Source organism: Myxine glutinosa, chromosome 9, assembly GCF_964187855.1.
Source record: "Myxine glutinosa chromosome 9, kmMyxGlut1.1, whole genome shotgun sequence".
Lineage (NCBI taxonomy): Eukaryota > Metazoa > Chordata > Myxini > Myxiniformes > Myxinidae > Myxine > Myxine glutinosa.
In genome coordinates this window covers 20,998,727-21,019,408 of record NC_136269.1, presented here as the reverse complement: position 1 = coordinate 21,019,408, position 20,682 = coordinate 20,998,727, and the positions used below count along the sequence as shown (strand labels likewise).

The window sequence follows — 20,682 nt, the reverse complement described above, 5'->3', positions numbered from 1 at the left end:
CTCTGAAACCGCTCACCCTATCGATGCGAAATTTCACAAATATTATCTAACAGCACTGTTGCATATGGTTTGAAAATGATGGTCATAGGACATGTAGTTTGGCAGCCCTCTTGGATAGAAAAACGAACCTTATCCGATCAACAGGAAACTTCACAAACGTGATCTTCTACCCATACATATGCAGAGTGGTGGCATCTACCCGTTGTGGGACTATGCAGAGGCATATTGGCGACACAGTGACATTGTTCTAGTTTTATTTTAACTTGTTGTACACAGGACATGAATTATGAAAGATGACACGTACTGCTGACGCTCATCTCAATTTCCATCAGTTAAGTGCTTCTTTTCCTTTGGGACAGGGAATCTGCAGACCGAGGAAGAGGGAAGTGGAGGGAAAATGAGGAAAGGTCAATTCTCTTGAACTGCCATTGTGTACACATATGCCCTCATTCAAACAAGAATGGATTAATCTCCTCGAAAGTACTCGTGTGAAGAATACAGATTTTATCACCTGCTAAGGGTTTTACGCACTTTCCGATTCAGAATTTATTTACTTTCTGAAATGCAAGATAGGAAATAAATGTTGAAGCAATATAAATGTGCACAGGAGTCAAGTGAATTGGTCAATACATGCTCATGATTTTGATTGGAATTGGGTTAATATGAACGTGGCTCAGGGTAAGGCATTTGCTTTATTTATTTATTTATTTTGGAGAAAATCAAAAAGTACAGGGAAGATGATGATAGCTACTTTACATGTCTCAGTGCGTTCCTCTGCAATAGGTAGCACCTTGATGGTGCTCCTTGATGCCATTTGGTGTTATCTTTGGGAGGATGTTCTTCGAGAGGTCCAAAGAGATGAAAATCTCAAGGTCTGGACGAGGGATGATTTGGAACTTCCCAAATCATCTCCGATATTGTTGTGGTTCCATTCGCTGTGTGCGGTAAAGTCGTGCCATGAGACTATATCTGTAGGTCATTTCATTGGATCATCAACATTTCACGTGCAGCCTGGGGCTGCTGGTTTGCATCATTGCTGGGAGTGTGGCTGTACCATTGATGTAGTGCCTCCTGCTGGTTAGGGCAGGAATTTGTAACTTGGCCATTGTGCCGACAAATACTCGCCGACTCTTTGCAGAGGACTCCATGTGATCTTTAACATCCACTGACTAATTGTGGCAGACGGAACGCCGGTTTAACGTCCATCCGCTGGACGGCACACACATTGATGAATGACCCTGCTTGTGAAACACCGGGATGACGGTTCATAGCTGGGTCGAAATTCAAACCCAGGACGAGACAGCTCGGAGTCAGATTGTGTACATCTAGGCAATCCTGCCAGTCCCTATTTCATTGGACAAAAAGTTATTGTGGAGCGGTGCATTGATGTCTTTTCCACATTAAATAAATTCCACGTGAATTCAACGATGACACTCCAAAACACTCCTGCCCATCAACTTCACGCAAATCCGCTGCCTCCACCCCACCATCCGCTGCCTCCACCCCACCATCCGCTGCCTCCACCCCACCATCCGCTGCCTCCACCCCACCATCCGCTGCCTCCACCCCACCATCCGCTGCCTCCACCCCACCATCCGCTGCCTCCACCCCACCATCCGCTGCCTCCACCCCACCATCCGCTGCCTCCACCCCACCATCCGCTGCCTCCACCCCACCATCCGCTCCCTCCACCCCACCATCCGCTCCCTCCACCCCACCATCCGCTCCCTCCACCGCACCATCCGCTCCCTCCACCCCACCATCCGCTCCCTCCACCCCACCATCCGCTCCCTCCACCCCACCATCCGCTCCCTCCACCCCACCATCCGCTCCCTCCACCCCACCATCCGCTCCCTCCACCCCACCATCCGCTCCCTCCACCCCACCATCCGCTCCCTCCACCCCACCATCCGCTCCCTCCACCCCACCATCCGCTCCCTCCACCCCACCATCCGCTCCCTCCACCCCACCATCCGCTCCCGCCACCCCACCATCCGCTCCCTCCACCCCACCATCCGCTCCCGCCACCCCACCATCCGCTCCCACCATCCGCTCCCACCATCCGCTCCCTCCACCCCACCATCCGCTCCCTCCACCCGCTCCCTCCACCGCACCATCCGCTCCCTCCACCCCACCATCCGCTCCCTCCACCCCACCATCCGCTCCCTCCACCCCACCATCCGCTCCCTCCACCCCACCATCCGCTCCCTCCACCCCACCACCCGCTCCCTCCACCCCACCACCCGCTCCCTCCACCCCACCATCCGCTCCCTCCACCCCACCATCCGCTCCCTCCACCCCACCATCCGCTCCCTCCACCCGCTCCCCCCACCCCACCATCCGCTCCCTCCACCCCACCATCCGCTCCCTCCACCCCACCATCCGCTCCCTCCACCCCACCATCCGCTCCCTCCACCCCACCTACCGCTCTCTCCACCCCACCTACCGCTCTCTCCACCCCACCTACCGCTCTCTCCACCCCACCTACCGCTCTCTCCACCCCACCTACCGCTCTCTCCACCCCACCTACCGCTCTCTCCACCCCACCTACCGCTCTTTCCACCCCACCTACCGCTCTCTCCACCCCACCTACCGCTCTCTCCACCCCACCTACCGCTCTCTCCACCCCACCTACCGCTCTCTCCACCCCACCTACCGCTCTCTCCACCCCACCTACCGCTCTTTCCACCCCACCTACCGCTCTTTCCACCCCACCTACCCCTCCGCTCTTTCTCCACTCCACTATACACCTTCCAGCTCTCTCTCCATTCCATCCTCTCCACTACACCCCACCTTCCTTGCTTCACTCCAGAAAAAAGCTCTTATTGATGGCCCTGCCCTAGAAAAAAAGATGGCCCTGTACCATCTTTCAATCTTCGCCTTGTGCCATCTCCTGCTCTTTATTACAAATTAATTTCTTACCTGTGAAAGTGAAGATGTTTTTGGCTGGCATCTTTTCTTCTTGGTGGCCTCCCATATTCATAAGAACGGTTCCAAGATCTATTCTCTTTACATAGGAGCCATTCGGCCTTCCGCCCAACAACAGCAACACACTGGAAGCTATAATTGCTTGTCGAATTCAAGTCTCAACTGTTTTCAAACTCTTTAGATGACCAGTTTGGCCTTTGCCCCAACTGCTGCACCACGAGCATGCTCCTGTTAACTCGGTGGACAAATGCCCTGAGTTACAGATGTTAGAAGTCATGGTGGACTGGGCATTTCACGAGCTTTTGATGCTGTCTGGTGTCAAGTTCAGCTCAAGTTGCATGCCAATGGCATCCATGGTCCTTTCGATAACTATCATGGGGATGTTCTCCTTCAATGCAAGCTAGATTATTCTACCATGTTGGAGTATTGCACATCCCAATTAAAATAACTTTACAGCTCCTTCCTTGGTTGCTGATTTGGACTGGAAAGCGCTACAAACTGGATAATATTACGTGTTGGGTATACCGGGAACAATCAGCGATCTCCGATTGCAGCCCCCTAGTTATACATGTACATCTGTTTGTCTATGTCTTCTCCAATTGTACTTTCATTTTCCTTTGTATGTGTTGGCCTCAATTTTACAAAAACGTGATTTAGTTGGTGTAGCTCATATTTTGTATGTTAGTCCTTTCTTTCATAGAGCACATGGTGTTTCCAAAAAGACCTGGACAACTTTGGTTGTGAATATATTTAGTACCACAAATGATACAACGATACCCTTTGTTTTAAATCATATAGGAACTCAAAGTTCTCTTCATTTCAGGTCTGGTGCTTTAATGTAAAAGAAAATGGCGACTCCACAGGAGAAAGCTCAGCGCATCAAATGGTTCATCGAGACGAAATCTGACACAAGTTCAGCGTAATTTCCGTACAGGGTATGGAAGGCATCCACCATCGCGGACTGGTGTCAGAGAGTGGTACAGGAGGTTTAAGGAGACTGGAAGTTGTCAGAAACAGAAAAGTACCTGTCGACCAAGTACAAGTGCATGAATCGTTTCACCAAAGTCCCAGAAAATCAATCCGACGCGCATCCAGAGAACTGGGACTACCAACCACCACTGTACACAGGATTTTGTATGAAAGATTGAAGCTTTATTCCTATAAGGTGCAGATTCTGCAGGAACTCAAACCAAATGATGGAGCCAAATGCAAGGAAATATTCAGTCGCATGTAGGATGACGAAGATTACCTGAAAAAGGGCATGCTCACAGACGAAGCTTACTTTTATGTATCAGGGAAGATCAACCAGCACAATGTGAGGATTTGGGGCTCTGAAAATCCCCACATGGTCATTCGACACATACGCGACAGTTCAATGGTCAATGTGTGGTGTGGCCTTCTCCATGACTGCTTGGTGGGTCAGTTTTTCTTTGCGGAGGATGCAGTGACCTCAACAATTTACATGAACATGTTGAAAGGATTCGCCTTCCCAATATCATTTTTCAACAGGACGGCGCTCCCACTCATTGGGCCTTAGTCGCTCGAGCCGTCCTGAATGAAAAAAATTCCAGGTCGCTGGATTGGCCGAGACGGACCATTTGTTTTCTCTGGGGGTTTATCAAAGATGTTGCCTACAACACCAAGATAGCACACCTGCAGGATCTTCGTTCTCGGATCATAGCTGCATGGACACTGGTGGACGCAAACATGCCGAGCTGAACATGGCAAGAACTCGTGTACCGCCTTGATGTCCTGCACGTGATAAACAGAGCTCACATTGAAGTGTGTTGATTGTGTGCACAAAACTTCATGAGTTCCTGTATCACGTAGACCAAAGGGTATCGTTGTATCATTTGTAGTTCTAACTATATTAACAACCAAAGTTGTCTGGGTCTTTTTGGAACACCCTGCATAATGACGAGTCTTTTTTTAATGGGCTCCATTATTTCTACATCGCGGAGTTGGCCAGGGATGGGTTTTGGCCCAAGTCTTTCATGAACCGGCTGCCCCAGCATAATGTTCAGCTGAGTAAGTTAGCAATTTGTAATTTATTCAGGGTGCCAGCAATAGCTCGCCAACTCTTCGCGAAGGACACAGTGGGATCTTTAACATCCACCAACTAATGATAGTGGATGCAACACCCAGTTTAACATTCATCCAAGTGACGACACACGCACTGATGCCTCATCATGCATGGAAAACACCAGGATGACAGTTGCTTGGGAATCAAAATGGATTTCAGGTCGAGAGGACGGTTGGATACATTCTTACACTGCGAAGGCGAATCAAAGTCATTTGTACCCACAACCTTCCTGCAATAATGACATTCGAAAAGCCTTGCACTTCATCCATCGTAGCAAGATGACGATCCTATCAGGAAATGGAATCCCCGATCAACGTGTGATTGTATAAGGATATCTAAGTGTGAATGTAAATGCAAGTGCATAGCGTATGGATCTCACCCGATGGAGAAATGCAACTTTTCAAAACTCGAGCTGAAGCTGGAGGCAAAAGAGGTCTCAATCATATCAAACTATGGAATGAAACTTGAGACAGTCAATTACTGCAAGTATCTTGGTTCCTGGGTAAACACAACTGCTCAGGATATCAAACAAAGGAAAGCTGCTGCAAGGAGAGCGTACACCAAACTTTCAAGTATAAGGAAGTCAGCGCTCTCTCCGCATATCAAAGAAGGACTGTTCATGGCAACAGTTGGGTAGTCCATCTTGCTTTATGGAAGTAAAGCATGGACCCTCACCGAGACTCCTGATAAGGGACTTGATGGACGACATCAAGTCATCCATCCAGTCATCCACTAACTCAACAGCTTTGTTCAGCTTTCAATGTCCATTGGTCTGAACATAGGACAAATAGAGCTCTACGGTTCTCTTCTTCCAAGAGAACTCTTAACTGGATGGAAAGCAAGAGTCAACAGCTTTTCAAAACTCCAGCTGAAGCTGGAGGCAAAAGAGGTCTCAATCATATCAAACTATGGAATGAAACTTGAGACAGTCAACTGGATGGAAACAGTTGAGTAGTCTCAACTACTTAAGATATTTCAATTATCTTGGTTCCTGGGTAAACACAACTGCTCAGGATATCAAACAAAGGAAAGCTGCTGCAAGGAGAGCGTGCACCAAACTTTCAAGTATAAGGAAGTCAGCGCTCTCTCGGCATATCAAAGGACTGTTCATGGCAACAGTTGAGTAGTCCATCTTGCTTTATGGAAGTAAACCATGGACCCTCACCGAGACTCCTGATAAGGGACTTGATGGACGACATCAAGTCATCCATCCAGTCATCCACTAACTCAACAGCTTTGTTCAGCTTTCAATGTCCATTGGTCTGAACATAGGACAAATAAAGAGCTCTATGGTTCTCTTCTTCCAAGGCTGTCGGTTAAAATTAGAAGAAGAATTATTGGGATTGCTGGGCACTGACTGCTACCAACACAAAATCGAATCCGTTTCCAATCTCATACTCTGAACACGTAAACATTGAAGGCCAAAGTGGGGCAGACCACCTCTCAATGGCATCTTGTTGAAGAAACATACAGGCCTGGAGACAGGAAATGCACACAGCAATGCTCGATTGGGAGGACTGAAAGCTGAGGATCAGTCATATAAGTTTTGCCTAAATGCTAACTTAAGAAGAAGAAGAAGACAACACTTGCAAGATCTACATTCACCCATTGTCTATTGCTTAGAATACACTCGAGCTGCAAAACATCGGTTTCGAGTTTATTTTCGACCTCAATGTGTTATTAACAATTCCAAGTTGACATACCATCTGATCAGTTTGCAAAATGGTATCAAAAAGTGTCCTTCAGCATCCAAAAACTGATTTGCACAAATCTTACCATCTGGTATTTCAGTTCTGGAAGCTATTACTGGATTTGCACTGTAAATAAACCTGTAAATATTGACCGTCTGCACTTCCACAAGCTTTATCCTGGTGTGGGACTTTCTGAATGGTTAGATTACAACGAATCACAGTACTGTGTTATGTATGAACACGTGACCATGTGAAAATAAACTCCACCAGAGAATAGTGGTGGCATTCCCATAATATGTGCCCTTTAAACACTTTTTCATTCATCATCTCCATCACTGTAGACACCAGGGCGACAGTTTATAGCTTGACAAAGATTCAAACCCTGGCCAGACATCTTAGACTCGAGTGAGGGACAACCCAATGGGAGCAACACTATATGAGACACATTCCTCAAGGAAATTTGGAGTTTTTTATACCGAAAAACTCGCCGGAGGCATTATGTTTAGGTTGTCCGTCCGTCTGTACGGGCTAAACCTCGTTTTTCTCAGAAACCACATGTCCGATTGAGACGCAACTTTCGGGGTAGGAGTGACGCCCACTCAGAATGTTTTTATGATAATTGTGACGTCATAGGTCACGTGGTATGGCGGCCATCTTGGATTAAAAGCAAATAATTAAAATTTTATTTCTCGGAAACCGCTGAATGGAAAAATTTGAAACTTGGCGCATTATCAAGTACTCCCAATGGGGAACAAAAAGCTTGATAATTATGACATCATAGGTGAAGTGGTATACCAACCAAAAATGTTTTAATCGAATTCCTTATCCTAAAAATCTGAAATTGCATGCACATGATCTATGACCCATTTGTATTTAAATTTATGATATCAGAGGTCACATGGTTTGGCAGTCATATTGGATTGAAGGAAAATATTAAATAATTATATCTCTGAAACCGCTGACCCTATCGATGCGAAATTTTACGAATATCATCTAACAGCACTGTTGCATATAGTTTGAAAATGATGTCAAAGGTCATGTGGTTTGGCATCCATCTTGGATAGAAAAACGAACGTTATCGATCAACACGAAACTTCACAAACGTGATCCACTACCCATGCACATGCAGAGTGATGGCATCTACCCATTGTGGGACTATGGGGAGGCATATTGGTGACACAGTCGCATTGTTCTAGTTTCGTTATCTAAGAGCTGCCCTTGCACACCTCAAATCCAACCACCAGATTTCAACTCATTCCTTCCTGCGGGGCCATATAACCGCACTCATATGTGACCGTCTACAAATTGCGTATGCGTCTAAACATCATCGAAGTGGGGGAAATCAAACTGTCCAAAAGGATGGGCTCTTACATCACTGGGTGGTTGTTGAGTTGTGCTGCTGCAGAAGAGACTGTAGTTTGTCCAAAATTGGAACAGGAACTTTGGAGCCGTTTGTCTTCATGGATTGTAAATTGTGACGATAATGTTCAGGCAAAGCATTCTGTTCTGCTCCAAGGAATATCACCTGGCAAAGCAACACGAATGCATGAAGAGACAGCAGTGTACTTAGACATGAATTACAATTCATAGACAATGATCAAATCAACACATTAAGCAGAATTTGAAATTGGTTCAGAAAAATGATCAAGAGTCATGTACTCAGATGGCAATGCCAAATAGGCCTACAAAACTACAATTACCTTTGCCCATAGTGAGAGGTGTGCTACAAAATAAACAAATAAAAAGAAACAAATTAAAATGCAAAACCCGTCCGCGTACGCTTTCGACTTGAACCAAATTTTGACGAAAGCAATAGTACGCCGTGGAGGTCATTCAGATTAAATTTTTATTAATTAATTATTGCTCTCAATGTTCTCACAATAAAGGTTTGTTGAAAATTTGATCACAAAAGTTCAAATGGTAAATAAAGAAACACAGAAGCGATTACAAACCCGGCCATCTTGCGCTGCAAGCGGCACTGAATGAATGCTGATATGGAAACGATAGTTGTGTCAGTGCGTGATACAGACGTGCTTCTTCTACTTCCAGCACACCATGACAGAATGGGCTGTACACGTCTCTACATGAAAGCTGGGACGTCGAAGGCTCCACAGTATTTCCCAGTACATGAAATTCGCATGTTGCTATCTGCTGATCAGGTGGACACACTACTTGCCTTCCATGCCGTCACCGGCTGTGATAGTGTCTCAGTTCAGTGGCCACGGTAAGGAAATGGAAGGTGTTCCAGCAACATCACACTCATCTGATTGGCCTTGGCAAGGGCCCTCTCACCAAAAACATAGCTACATCAACAGAGAAATTCATCTGTAATATATATGGCGTGCCCGAGGTCGACACATGCAACAAAGCACGAGTCAAGTTGTTTTGTATCGGTCGTGCACAAGAGACTCTGCCACCAACTTCAGATGCAGCAAAGTTTCACATCATGCGTTCACACTATCAAGCAAGTGTCTGGAACCAAGCACACTCGCCATGACCTGATCTTCCTCCAGTGACCGAAATGGGATGGATGCACCTGGATGGTCAGTTAGTGCCACGGCTACTCTCTCTGCCACCTATGCCGAAAGCTTGCAGGGAGATCACCTCATGTGGTTGTACGAAGGGGTGCCTCGGCCAATGCTGCAGCTGCAGGAAAATGTGCATGGAATGCATCGAGGCGTGCAACTGCAGGAAACTTGGCGACAACTGCCGGAACACTCATGACGACCGGGAATAAGTTCATACTCATGACGACCGGGAATAGGTTCATACTCATGCCGACCGGGAATAAGTTCATGTGGGCACATCTACCTGTATATAACGCTTTGACAGCAGATATGATGAACTCATGCAATTCTTGCACAATTAAGTAAAAATTCTTGCCTTTGCTGACATGTTACAAATAAACAAGCGTTACGCCTAGGTCCCCCGTCGGTGAAGTGATGTGAGTTGACAAAGTGGAAGACGCAGAAAACATGCTATGATATGATATTTCGCTCACAAGGTTCAGACATACATGGAGGTGGCCATCTTGGATTTTGACGTGGCGACCCAATTTTCAATGGCGTTCTTCCTTATGCCTAGATACACCCACACACCAGATTAGAAGTTGGTACTTCGCTTATTTTTCAAGATATTCTGCTCACAAGGTTCAGACATACATGGCGGCGGCCATCTTGGATTTTGACGTGGCGACCCAATTTTCGATAGCCTTCTTCCTTGTGCCTAGAAACACCCAAACACCAGATTAGAAGTTGGTACTTTGCTTATTTTTCAAGATATTTCACTTACAAAGTTCAGACATATATATGGTGGCGGCCATCTTGGATTTTGACGTGGCGACCCAATTTACAATAGCGTTCTTCCTTATGCCTAGATACACCCACACACCAAATTTGAATGCGGTCCTTCGCTTACGCACGCACGCCCGCACGCACGCACGGACGGACACACGGACGGAGGGGAAAGCCATAGTCCCCCTTTCGCTACGCTGTGCGACGGGGGACAATAAATTGCTTGTCAAATATTGGTTTACGTCGAAGCGCGTCAGTGTTATTTGAGGTACCTTACTTTGCTTCGCCAAAATGGGAATTGCATCCCTAATATGTTTCCTGCCAACATTTAAATCATATGTAGTGTGCACCTGGGCTTAAATGGGCGGTGTGTGTTCCTGGTGGGGAGGGAGAGGGATGGAGCTTGTGGATCTCATCTGGTCGACGAATTATTCATCGTTAAAAACGACTATTTTAGAAATAAATATGAGTTTCAAGCAGTTTATTCACATTTTATTTCAAAACTGAATATGGCATTGGATTCCCCATATATGAAAACCTACAAAAGCACATTTCATACAAGTTTCTACCTTGTTTAATCAGAGATATGTACATAAATACATTTCAGCCCGGTGGTGGCAGCCATCTTGGATTTCTCAATTTTGAGGCATTATCGGCCATTTTTGAGCTGGGCATACAGCAGATTTGAGTTCAGCACCCCTCAATACCCCTAAAAACCTTGTGTGCCCTAAATTAACACGATTTGCCCTTCGGGTTTAAGATTTTTTGAAAATTGACCCAGTCTATAAGTCATTTGGCGATTACGCAGACACCTTCGCTCACTCCATATTTTCCCATTTCCCTCGTAGTGCTACCAGAATATATGTTATCTTTGACAGATACATTAGCTCACACTCCATCAAAACTCAAGCAAGAGTATGACGAGGTAAGAAGGCAAAGATGCCCATCCGCAAGGTTATTACTTATTAGTCACGGCAAAGCTCCATTACCCTGGGTATGGGCACAGTTTATATCTCTGTGCGAGAACAAAGCAGATGTTGCTGCATTCCTATCCAATGATTTGATGAGGTGATGTCAAGAAGTGCCCAATGGCTATGAATTGGTAGTAGAGGGAGGATTCGCTTCTGCCGAGGAAACTTCATCCACATCCAGGGGTACCTTGACCAGTCCGGTCTGCGATCAAGAAGAAGCGGACACGCATCATTCTCCTCGGGCTCGAAACTATAAACATGGGGGATAATCGCATCATGGTATTTTGCAGAGATACCGGTTTTGCTTCTTCAACTTAACTTCTTTCAAGGAACTCCTGTTTGGATGGTCAGTGGAACCGCACGTGATAGACGTTGCTACCCAGTGCATGAGATCTCTGAAAAATGATCACATCTGGGTAAGAAGAACCTTTTGGGATTCCATGCACTGAATGGCTCAGACACAACATCTTTCACGGCATTTGGCAACCAAAACTTCCTGGAGAGTTCAACATTGATCGTGACGGTTCAACAAAAGACATTGATGAGTTTGTGAGCCGCCTGTACTCGGCTCCAGACTACAATGTTGGCAAAGCCAGGCTTGACATGTTCAGGAAGGGGAAAAAGGAGATGGAAAATATTCTACCAACAAAGAATGCTTCTCCAGTAACATTATGCAAGGACTAATTACCAGACCAATGTGTCGTTGAGGGCTGATAATTGTAGCAATTGAGAGAATGTTAGATTTCCATCGTCAACAGAGCGATGGAGAGAACTGAAGATGGACTGGAAGTTGTCTGGATGACTCTGCCTGCTGTTCCTGCGCCCAGTTGTTGATTCGGATCACATGAGCATCACATCTGGGCAGTTTGCTTGCAACAAAGAGATACCATCTAACCAAAATTTAATCATCTTTCTAGGGGTTGGTTGGTTGGCTGGCTGACTAGTGTTACGGATTCGTCACTTCCGTTGTTGTGGTTTTCACCCACTTGACATATTTCTGATATTATGTACTCTTATTATCTTCAAAAGGTTTATTGTTCATAAATAGTTATCAAAAGTTAAAAAGGTTAACTTTAAAGGATACAGGAAACCGAACCGGAAGACGAAGAGAAAAGAAGAAGAGGTGGCGAGAAAGGTCGGACAAGACGTGTGACGTCGAGCTCCGTAGCGAGCGTTGTCTAACGAAGGTCGCGAGGGAATTTTGAGTTCCTTGAAAGGACATCCTGCGATAGGTATTATCGCTGGGATTGAGAATTCTGTGTAGTCAGGTTTAGGCTGAGATTCCGACGAATCCTTGCCTGGTCGCATCGGCTCAAGTAAGAGCCGTCGGCCATTTTGAACTTCGCGCTTCGTTCACCGACAAAGGTTTTGCTACGCGTCCGCTCTTCTCAACATCCTATCGTCTGTCGGGGATGTGTGTGCGCGACCGCGTCGTCTCCAATTACGTTGCGGTTTGCTGATTGAGCTGTGAACGTGCTCCTCTGGAGGGCGCCTTCATACAGTTTCGGCGGTGTGACTGCCATTGCCATCTGTACAGGATTCGGGTCTCGACTGGACAGCGGGATTCGGGTTTCGACTGGACATCGGTCTAGCGATCGCTGGAGCGAATCAACTTCGCCTTGGAGAAGGTTATAGAGACATTGAGGAGTGTCCTTTTTCACTCACGTGGAGCGCAGTGAGTTATCTGACTTTAGTTGATGGTACCATCATAAGATTTATAGAGTGCACTCTGGATTGCTATTGGTTGTACCGTTATTCTTGTGTGTGATTTTTAATACAACATTTGTTCGTTTAAAATCATTGGTGTGGTTTCACTATTGATTTCTAACACAGAATAACATATTTTTCTGCCGTGGCTCCTCTCGGGATCGGAGGTACACCGTGACCAGGGGTCGGGGAGGAACACGTAACACTAGACAGAGAGAGTTGAAAACATAACCTCCATCCTTCTTCCTTCGCGGAGGTAATAAGTCTTCTCCATATTGCCATAATAAAGGTTTATTGAAATTTGATGACAAATGCTTAAATAGTAAAAACACAAACACACACACACACACACACACACACACACACACACACACACACACACACACACACACACACACACACACACACACACACACACACACACACACACACACACACACACACACACACAAAACCGATCAACAAGTTAGACATAAAAATAAGAAAACTCCTCACCATGCACAAAATGTTTTACAAGAACAGTACATCCCGAGAATGTACCTGCCAAGACGAGAGGGAGGGAGCGGCCTGATGAAACTCAACCAGGTGCACAGAGCGATGAGTGTAGGACTAGCCGAGTATGTGAAATGCTCAACAGACTATCAGATGCTATTTGTAAACAAACATGGACACCACAAACCTGAAAAAGTATCCCTAACTCACCTTGCAAATAATTTCCATACATAGGGGAAATACCCCTGGCGCTCACCGGGTAGAATAAACAGTATACTACACTGACTAAAGATATTTTAAACCAATTTGAATGGTTTCTAGAAGACAGGCAGCATTTAGAATCATACTAACATAACCATAGGACTTTAAACAAACAAAAAAAAATTACCTATTTTGGGGGGGGGGGGCAACCTTGTCCTGTATACCTATTTATATATTTATTTATTTATACCCTATTTATACCTTGTCCTGTATACCTTGTCGGACCCTAATTTTTCTAATGCCTTGAAGAAACATTGTTACATCACAGGTGATGAAGGTTGTGGTGAAGTTTCATTGAAATTGTGTATGTAGTTTCAGAGAACAGAGCAAATACCTATTTACGGGGGCAACCCCCAGTTGACACCTCATGGCCCGATTTTTTTTTAATGCTGTGAACAAACTTTGGCACAACACGGGTGGTGAAGGTTGTGGTCAAGTTTCATCAAACCGTATGTGTAGTTTCAGAGAAGAAAGCAAATATCTATTTTGGGGGGGTCAAACCTGGACCTATTTTGACCCCCCATAGACCCCTTTACACTTCGATTTTCTTAATGCCGTGAACAAACTTCGCTACATCACGGATGATGAAGTTGTGGTCAAGTTTCATCGAAATAGTGTGTTTAGTTTCAGAGAAAAATGCAAATTCCTATTTTGGGGGGTCAAACATGGATGCACTTAGACCAGGATTTTTTTTAATGCCATGACCAAACTTTAGTCACAACAAAACAAATATCATTTGTGCCAAATTTGGTCACAATCCCATCAGCGGTTTTGGAGAAGTTTCAAGTGTTTACGGACTAATTAAATGACGCACGGACGACGCGCCATCCCACAAGCTCGCCTGAACTTCGTTCCATGTGAGATAAAAATAGGTGCGAATAGAAGATGCCGCACAGGAAAATGAAACAGCAACAAATACACAACAACAACAACAACAACAACATGCATTTTAAAGGCCATTTTCCCTACTAGAGCGGGGGTTAGCCTTGCGGTCCCCATGACAATCTTCTCCATTTTGCCCTATTTTCTGCATCTCTCCTTGTTAACCCCCTTGCCCGCATTTCTTCTTCCACCATCTTTAGCCAAGTCTTTCTCGGTCTTCCCCGTCCTCTACTTCCTTCTACATTCATTTCCATCACTCTTCTCAACCAGTCACTTTCATCCTTCCTCAACACATGACCAAACCATCTCAACCTGTTCCTCTTCACAGCATCAATCACAGGCTCTATTCCCATCATCTTTCGCAATTCATCATTTGTCTTCCTCTCTCTCAACGATACTCCGCACATCCGTCGAACCATTCGCATTTCCACCCTTTCCAGCCTTCGTTGCTGCTCTACGTTCATTACCCATGTCTCGCTCCCATAAATCATAACACTTCTCACACATGCAGCATACACCTTTCCCTTCAGCTTCAACAACACTCCCCTCATCATCAGCACGCCACTCAGTTCCCGAAACTTCTTCCATGCACATCTTCTTCTTCTTCTTCTTCTTCTTCTTCAACAAATACAGCCCCAATAATTCCAAAAAAGACAAAATAAATGTATAAAAATAAATATCAAGAAATATACACCCACAACTGGGAGAATGACAAAAGAACAGGAAAATACTAAACATAAATTGGACAGAGAGGGGATAGACAAAGAAGGTTCATTGGAATGGCTAAGAAGAGGTCAGCTCAACTGGGACGGTGAACGAATCATAATAAATTCCCAAGATCAAGGACACTACATCAATGGATTTAAAAACATGACGGGACTGAGCCAGACGGACAAATGTAGATTCTGCAAGACAGAAACAGAAAGTTATCGTCACCTGCTGTCGGGATGTAAAAAAATATTATCAGAACAACTTTACACACAAAGGCACAACAAAGGATGCACGGTGATTCATTGGCATATCTGCAAAAATGTAAACATCACAGTACCAGAAAACTCATGGAAACACAAACCAAGGACAATCATTGAAAATGAGGACGACATGCTCATATACGACCTGATGATTCCGTCGAGCGTGAACAAAGAAAGCAAAGCATTGTGTCCGGACATTGTACTCAGGAACAAAAAGGAAAAGAACGCATTGATGATTGAGAAATTGGTACCCACCGATTTTGGCCTAAACAACACAGAAATCAAGAAAATGACCAAATGCCAGAACCTCAATAATGAGGTCAAGATATCTTGGAAGCTGAAGAGCATCGAAATTGTACCAGTGATAATTGGAGCAACAGGAATGATGAAGAAGAACCTCACTGGCATTTTAAAAACCATCCCCAGGAATATTACCAAAAATGAACTACAACCTGAGGAAATCCAGGGTTCAGTGATGATCCTGAAAAAGAGATCTTGGAACAAAACTGAAAAAGTTGAACAGAATATATGTCCATGTGATCAAAGTCCATATTATATTAAATAATATATGATCAAAGTTAAATATATGTCCACGAACCGTGATCCCTTATCGAAGAGATGGTGGATACTTTGGGTCCTGGGAGGACTACGTTCCACTTCCTGAAACCCGCAAATGGAGACAACAACAACCAACGACCGACCGACCGACACACACACACACACACACACACACACACACACACACACACACACACACACACACACACACACACACACACACACACACACACACACACACACACACACACACACACACACACACACACACACACACACAGTGTGGCAGATGAGCTAATAAACACACCTTTGCATACTGCAGAGATGGAGAAGCAGGTTTAAAGCTATTCACTTTGTAACATCTGCAATGTATGGTTGGCTCTGAGTTGTCGAGCTCGACAGCCACTTCAAAGGGCGAGTATACTCCATCGTGCACACCCTCCTGACTGTAAGACACATGGACATACATACTCATTTCCTGTGTACGCAAGGCATTCATTATTTATTAGAATTATTTTCCTTCTTCCTTTACACATATCATTTCCAGTAGACGTTTTGCATACCAATAACTTAAATATATGTCTTTGTGTGCTTTATGGCATCATTAACTGTTGCCTGGCATAACATTTGACATCTTACATGTCATTAGTAAATTACGAACCATGAAATACCAGCAAAAAACATCTGAAAAACTCGAACGCCACTCTTCAACGTCGCAACATTGACCGATATGCCTCTGACCACATTATTACATCATTATACATACTTGTACCAAGTTTGTTTTAAATCCCTTTAGCTGTTCTCAATTATCACATTCTTACCTGACATGACCTCTGACCTTTTATGTCGAAATCTATTTAGTTCATCTTTTCATCACAATATATACTTGTACCAAGTTTGGTCAAAATCCCATCACTGGTTCACAAGTTATTGCGGTAACAGGATTTTTACCGAACATGACCTCTGACCTTTGACCTTGTGACCCCAAAATATAATCAGTCCATCTTTACCTCATCATACATACCTGCACCAGGTTTGACTTGGATCCCTTCAGACGTTCTCAAGTCGTCGCGGTAACGAAAACCTATCACGGACGGACAGACAAAGCCGGACGGACAACCCGAAAACATAATGCCTCCAGCAACTTCGTCAGTGAAGGCATAAAAATGGAACTTATCCTCATCAAAGATGTTTCTTCGTGTTATTGGCAAGCACCTCCTGTGCGAGTTTGAATCACATGAGAGTGGGGCTCTTTTAAAATATGAGCTCAGATGGCCGATCAGCTCAGAAAACCTGCTCTGTTAACCTCCTCAATCATTTAATGTCTGGCTGTAGTGAGTTAAGGAAGTGAAGCACCACCACCTTGATTATAAACAAATATTTTGTATGCCTCCGCCGACGAAGTCGCAGGAGGCATTATGTTTTCGGGTTGTCCGTCCGTTCGCGTGTCCTTAATAGGTTTTTCGTTACCGCGACAACTTGAGAACAGCCAAAGGGATGAATCGAATTTGGTACAGGAATATATAATGACGTAAAGATAAACTGATTGCATTTTGGGGGCATTAGGTCAAAGGTCAAAGGTCATATTAGGTAAAAATCCTGTTACTGCAATAACCTGGGAACAAGTGATGGGATTTTGACCAAAGTTGGTATGAGTATGTATTATGATGCAAAGCTGCACTGGTTTGATTTTGGGGTCAAGAGCTCAAAAGACAAAGGTCAAAGTTTGTAATATGTCAAATGCCAAATGAACAAAGCCAAATGACACGGAATAATAAATAATAATTGCTAATCATAACTTCTCCTATTATCGGCCAGCAGAGGAAGATAAATGGCTCCAGGTTGCTGCGATATCATTCTTAACCCTGTACATTTTGGTTTAAGAGAAAATACTACTGTAGAGATAAATTGCTCACAGAATACCTACATGTCCAAGAATTCCTGTTCATTGTTGGAAATGCGCCATACCACCCCCCAAACCTCAGCTCCAGCACTGGAAAGTATGTCTGCAACTCCACCATTCCACCGGTCCAAATTTTCAGAAACTGAAGCAAAAGATAGGCTGTAATCCTGTTGAAAAGAGTGGAACACTTGTAATGCCGGCTCAAAAAAAATACAAAAATATCGACTTAATTTCCTAACTACAGAGTTCATAGGGACAAAAATCTACATTGCATTGAAAAATCTAATTTTGCCAAGCAGAGTGAGGGGAACATTTTGTTGTGGATGTTTCTTTTTGTCATAAGTTATAAAGACTATTCTAAATATAGCCAAATAATTCTCTAATACACTTAAAAATAAGTTCTCCAATGAAAAACATTTGCCGAAAACGAAACATTAATTTTAATTATTGTTGCTTCATAGAACCGCCTTCAGAAGCCATTTTTCACGGGGGTTGACCTTTTTCGGGCACCGTGGTCCCCTTTTGGAATTGATATTTTATGGCCGGATGCTCTTCCTGCCACCAACCCTGTTAGTCGCCTCTTGCGACACACAGGGAATTACCAGTGAACTGGTACTCAATTTTCCAACCTCAGAAGGATGACAGGCTGAGTCAACATCCCCTGACGTTAATTCAGCGATCGACCGGGATTCGAACCCAGGATCCTAGGAATCCCAAGATCCCAAGCCGGCACCCTAACTGCTAGGCCAACACTAGGCTTGAATTATTGTCGCTTCATAAAAATCAAATTGAATGAAAAGCAGACATTGCATATAATGAAACAAATGACATAATGATCAAAACAAATCAACGTCTCTGACGTTTTGAACAAGGTTTGACATGGAAGTGACCTTCGATCAGGATTACAGTTTTTGCCATCATCGGAACATTTGACTTCATAATCTCGACGATGTGAATCACTTTTAACAAAGTTTTCTTCTCCAACACATTGGGTGCTGATTGTATACCCAGGAGAATTTCCCACGGTCAAAAATCATGTTCTTGAGTCTTGAAAACAGACTGAGTGCCAAATTCAAACAGAATGACAGGGATTCGGGATTATCTAATATTTGGAATACCATTCCACTCTTTGGTTCATGAATGTTTACGAGATAAAAAGCATCTCCGATGACAAATCAATGATTCCGGTAATTCGTTAATCATCAAGTATCCACCCTGGGACCAAACGGAATGGTACAAATCAGTTCCATGTTGAACGCTGCGGTCAACATCAGCTGTGGCATGAGGAATATCGGGGGTGATCCCACATTCCAACACCACATCTTCGGCTATATACACGTCAATACATATGAAAACAAGCGTTACGCCTAGGTCCCCTGTCGGTGAAGTGATGCGAGTTGACAAAGTGGAAGACGCAAGGCGGCCATCTTGGATTTTGACGTGGCGACCCAATTTTCAACAGCGTTCTCCCTTATGCGTAGATACACCCACACACCAGATTAGAAGTTGGTAGTTCGTTTATTTTTCAAGATATTTCACTCACAAGGTTCGGACATACAGTGGGGAGAACAAGTATTTGATACACTGCCGATTTTGCAGGTTTTCCCACTTACAAAGCACGTAAATGTCTGTAATTTTTATCATAGGTACACTTCAACTGTGGAAGACGGAATCTAAAACAAAAATCCTGAAAATCACATTGTATGATTTTTAAGTAATTAATTTGCATTTTATTGCATGAAATAAGTATTTGATCACCTACCAACCAGTAAGAATTCCGGCTCTCACAGACCTGTTAGTTTTTTCTTTAAGAAGCCCTCCCATTCTCCACTCATTACCTGTATTAACTGCACCTGTTTGAACTCGTTATCTGCATAAAAGACGTCTCCAGACCGTCTCCGACCACAAAGACCGCAAAGACCGACCGCAAAGCCGTCTCCAGACCTGTCCACACTCAATCAATCAGACTCCAACCTCTCCACAATGGGCAAGACCAGAGAGCTGTCTAAGGACATCAGGGACAAATTTGTAGACTTGCACAAGGCTGGGATGGGCTACAGGACAATAGGCAAGCAGCTTGGTGAGAAGGCAACAACTGTTGGCGCAATTATTAGAAAATGGAAGAAGTTCAAGATGACAGTCAATCTCCCTCGGTCTGGGGCTCCATGCAAGATCTCACCTCGTGGAGCCTCAATGATCATGAGAAAGGTGAGGGATCAGCCCAGAACTACACGGCAGGACCTGGTCAATGACCTGAAGAGAGCTGGGACCACAGTATCAAAGAAAACCATAAGTAACACACTACGCCGTCATGGATTAAAATCCTGCAGCGCACGCAAGGTCCCTCTGCTCAAGCCAGCGCATGTCCAGGCCCGTCTGAAGTTTGCCAATGACCATCTGGATGATCCAGAGGGGGAATGGGAGAAGGTCATGTGGTCTGATGAGACCAAAATAGAGCTTTTTGGTTTAAACTCCACTCGCCGTGTTTGGAGGACGAAGAAGGATGAGTACAACCCCAAGAACACCATCCCAACCGTGAAGCATGGAGGTGGAAACATCATTCTTTGGGGATGCTTTTCTGCAAAGGGGACAGGACGACTGCACCGTATTGAGGGGAGGATGGATGGGGCCATGTATCGCGAGATCTTGGCCAACAATCTCCTTCCCTCAATAAGAGCATTGAAGATGGGGCGTGGCTGGGTCTTCCAGCATGACAACGACCCGAAACACACAGCCAGGGCAACTAAGGAGTGGCTCCGTACGAAGCATCTCAAGGTCCTGGAGTGGCCTAGCCAGTCTCCAGACCTGAACCCAATAGAAAATCTTTGGAGGGAGCTGAAAGTCTGTGTTGCGCAGCGACAGCCCCGAAACCTGAAGGATCTGGTGAAGATCTGTATGGAGGAGTGGGCCAAAATCCCTGCTGCAGTGTGTGCAAACCTGGT

At 44.7% G+C, this 20,682-nt stretch overlaps 1 protein-coding gene across 4 annotated transcripts in view; it reads right to left on the bottom strand.

Moving 5' to 3' along the window:
* Positions 1-237: 237 nt before the first annotated feature.
* The window catches only part of GGCT (gamma-glutamylcyclotransferase), a 110,586-nt gene continuing 90,141 nt past the window's right edge, over positions 238-20,682 (bottom strand). For all 4 annotated transcript variants that reach the window (XM_078784156.1, XM_078784157.1, XM_068102188.2 and 1 more), the window contains exons 3-6: positions 17,765-17,907; positions 16,145-16,283; positions 8,074-8,227; positions 238-364 (exon numbers count right to left, since the gene is read on the bottom strand). In XM_078784156.1, coding sequence (XP_078640282.1) covers positions 8,075-8,227; positions 16,145-16,283; positions 17,765-17,907 — 435 coding nt within the window. In that variant the 3' untranslated portion in view covers positions 238-364; position 8,074. The remainder of the gene's footprint in view (positions 365-8,073; positions 8,228-16,144; positions 16,284-17,764; positions 17,908-20,682) is intronic.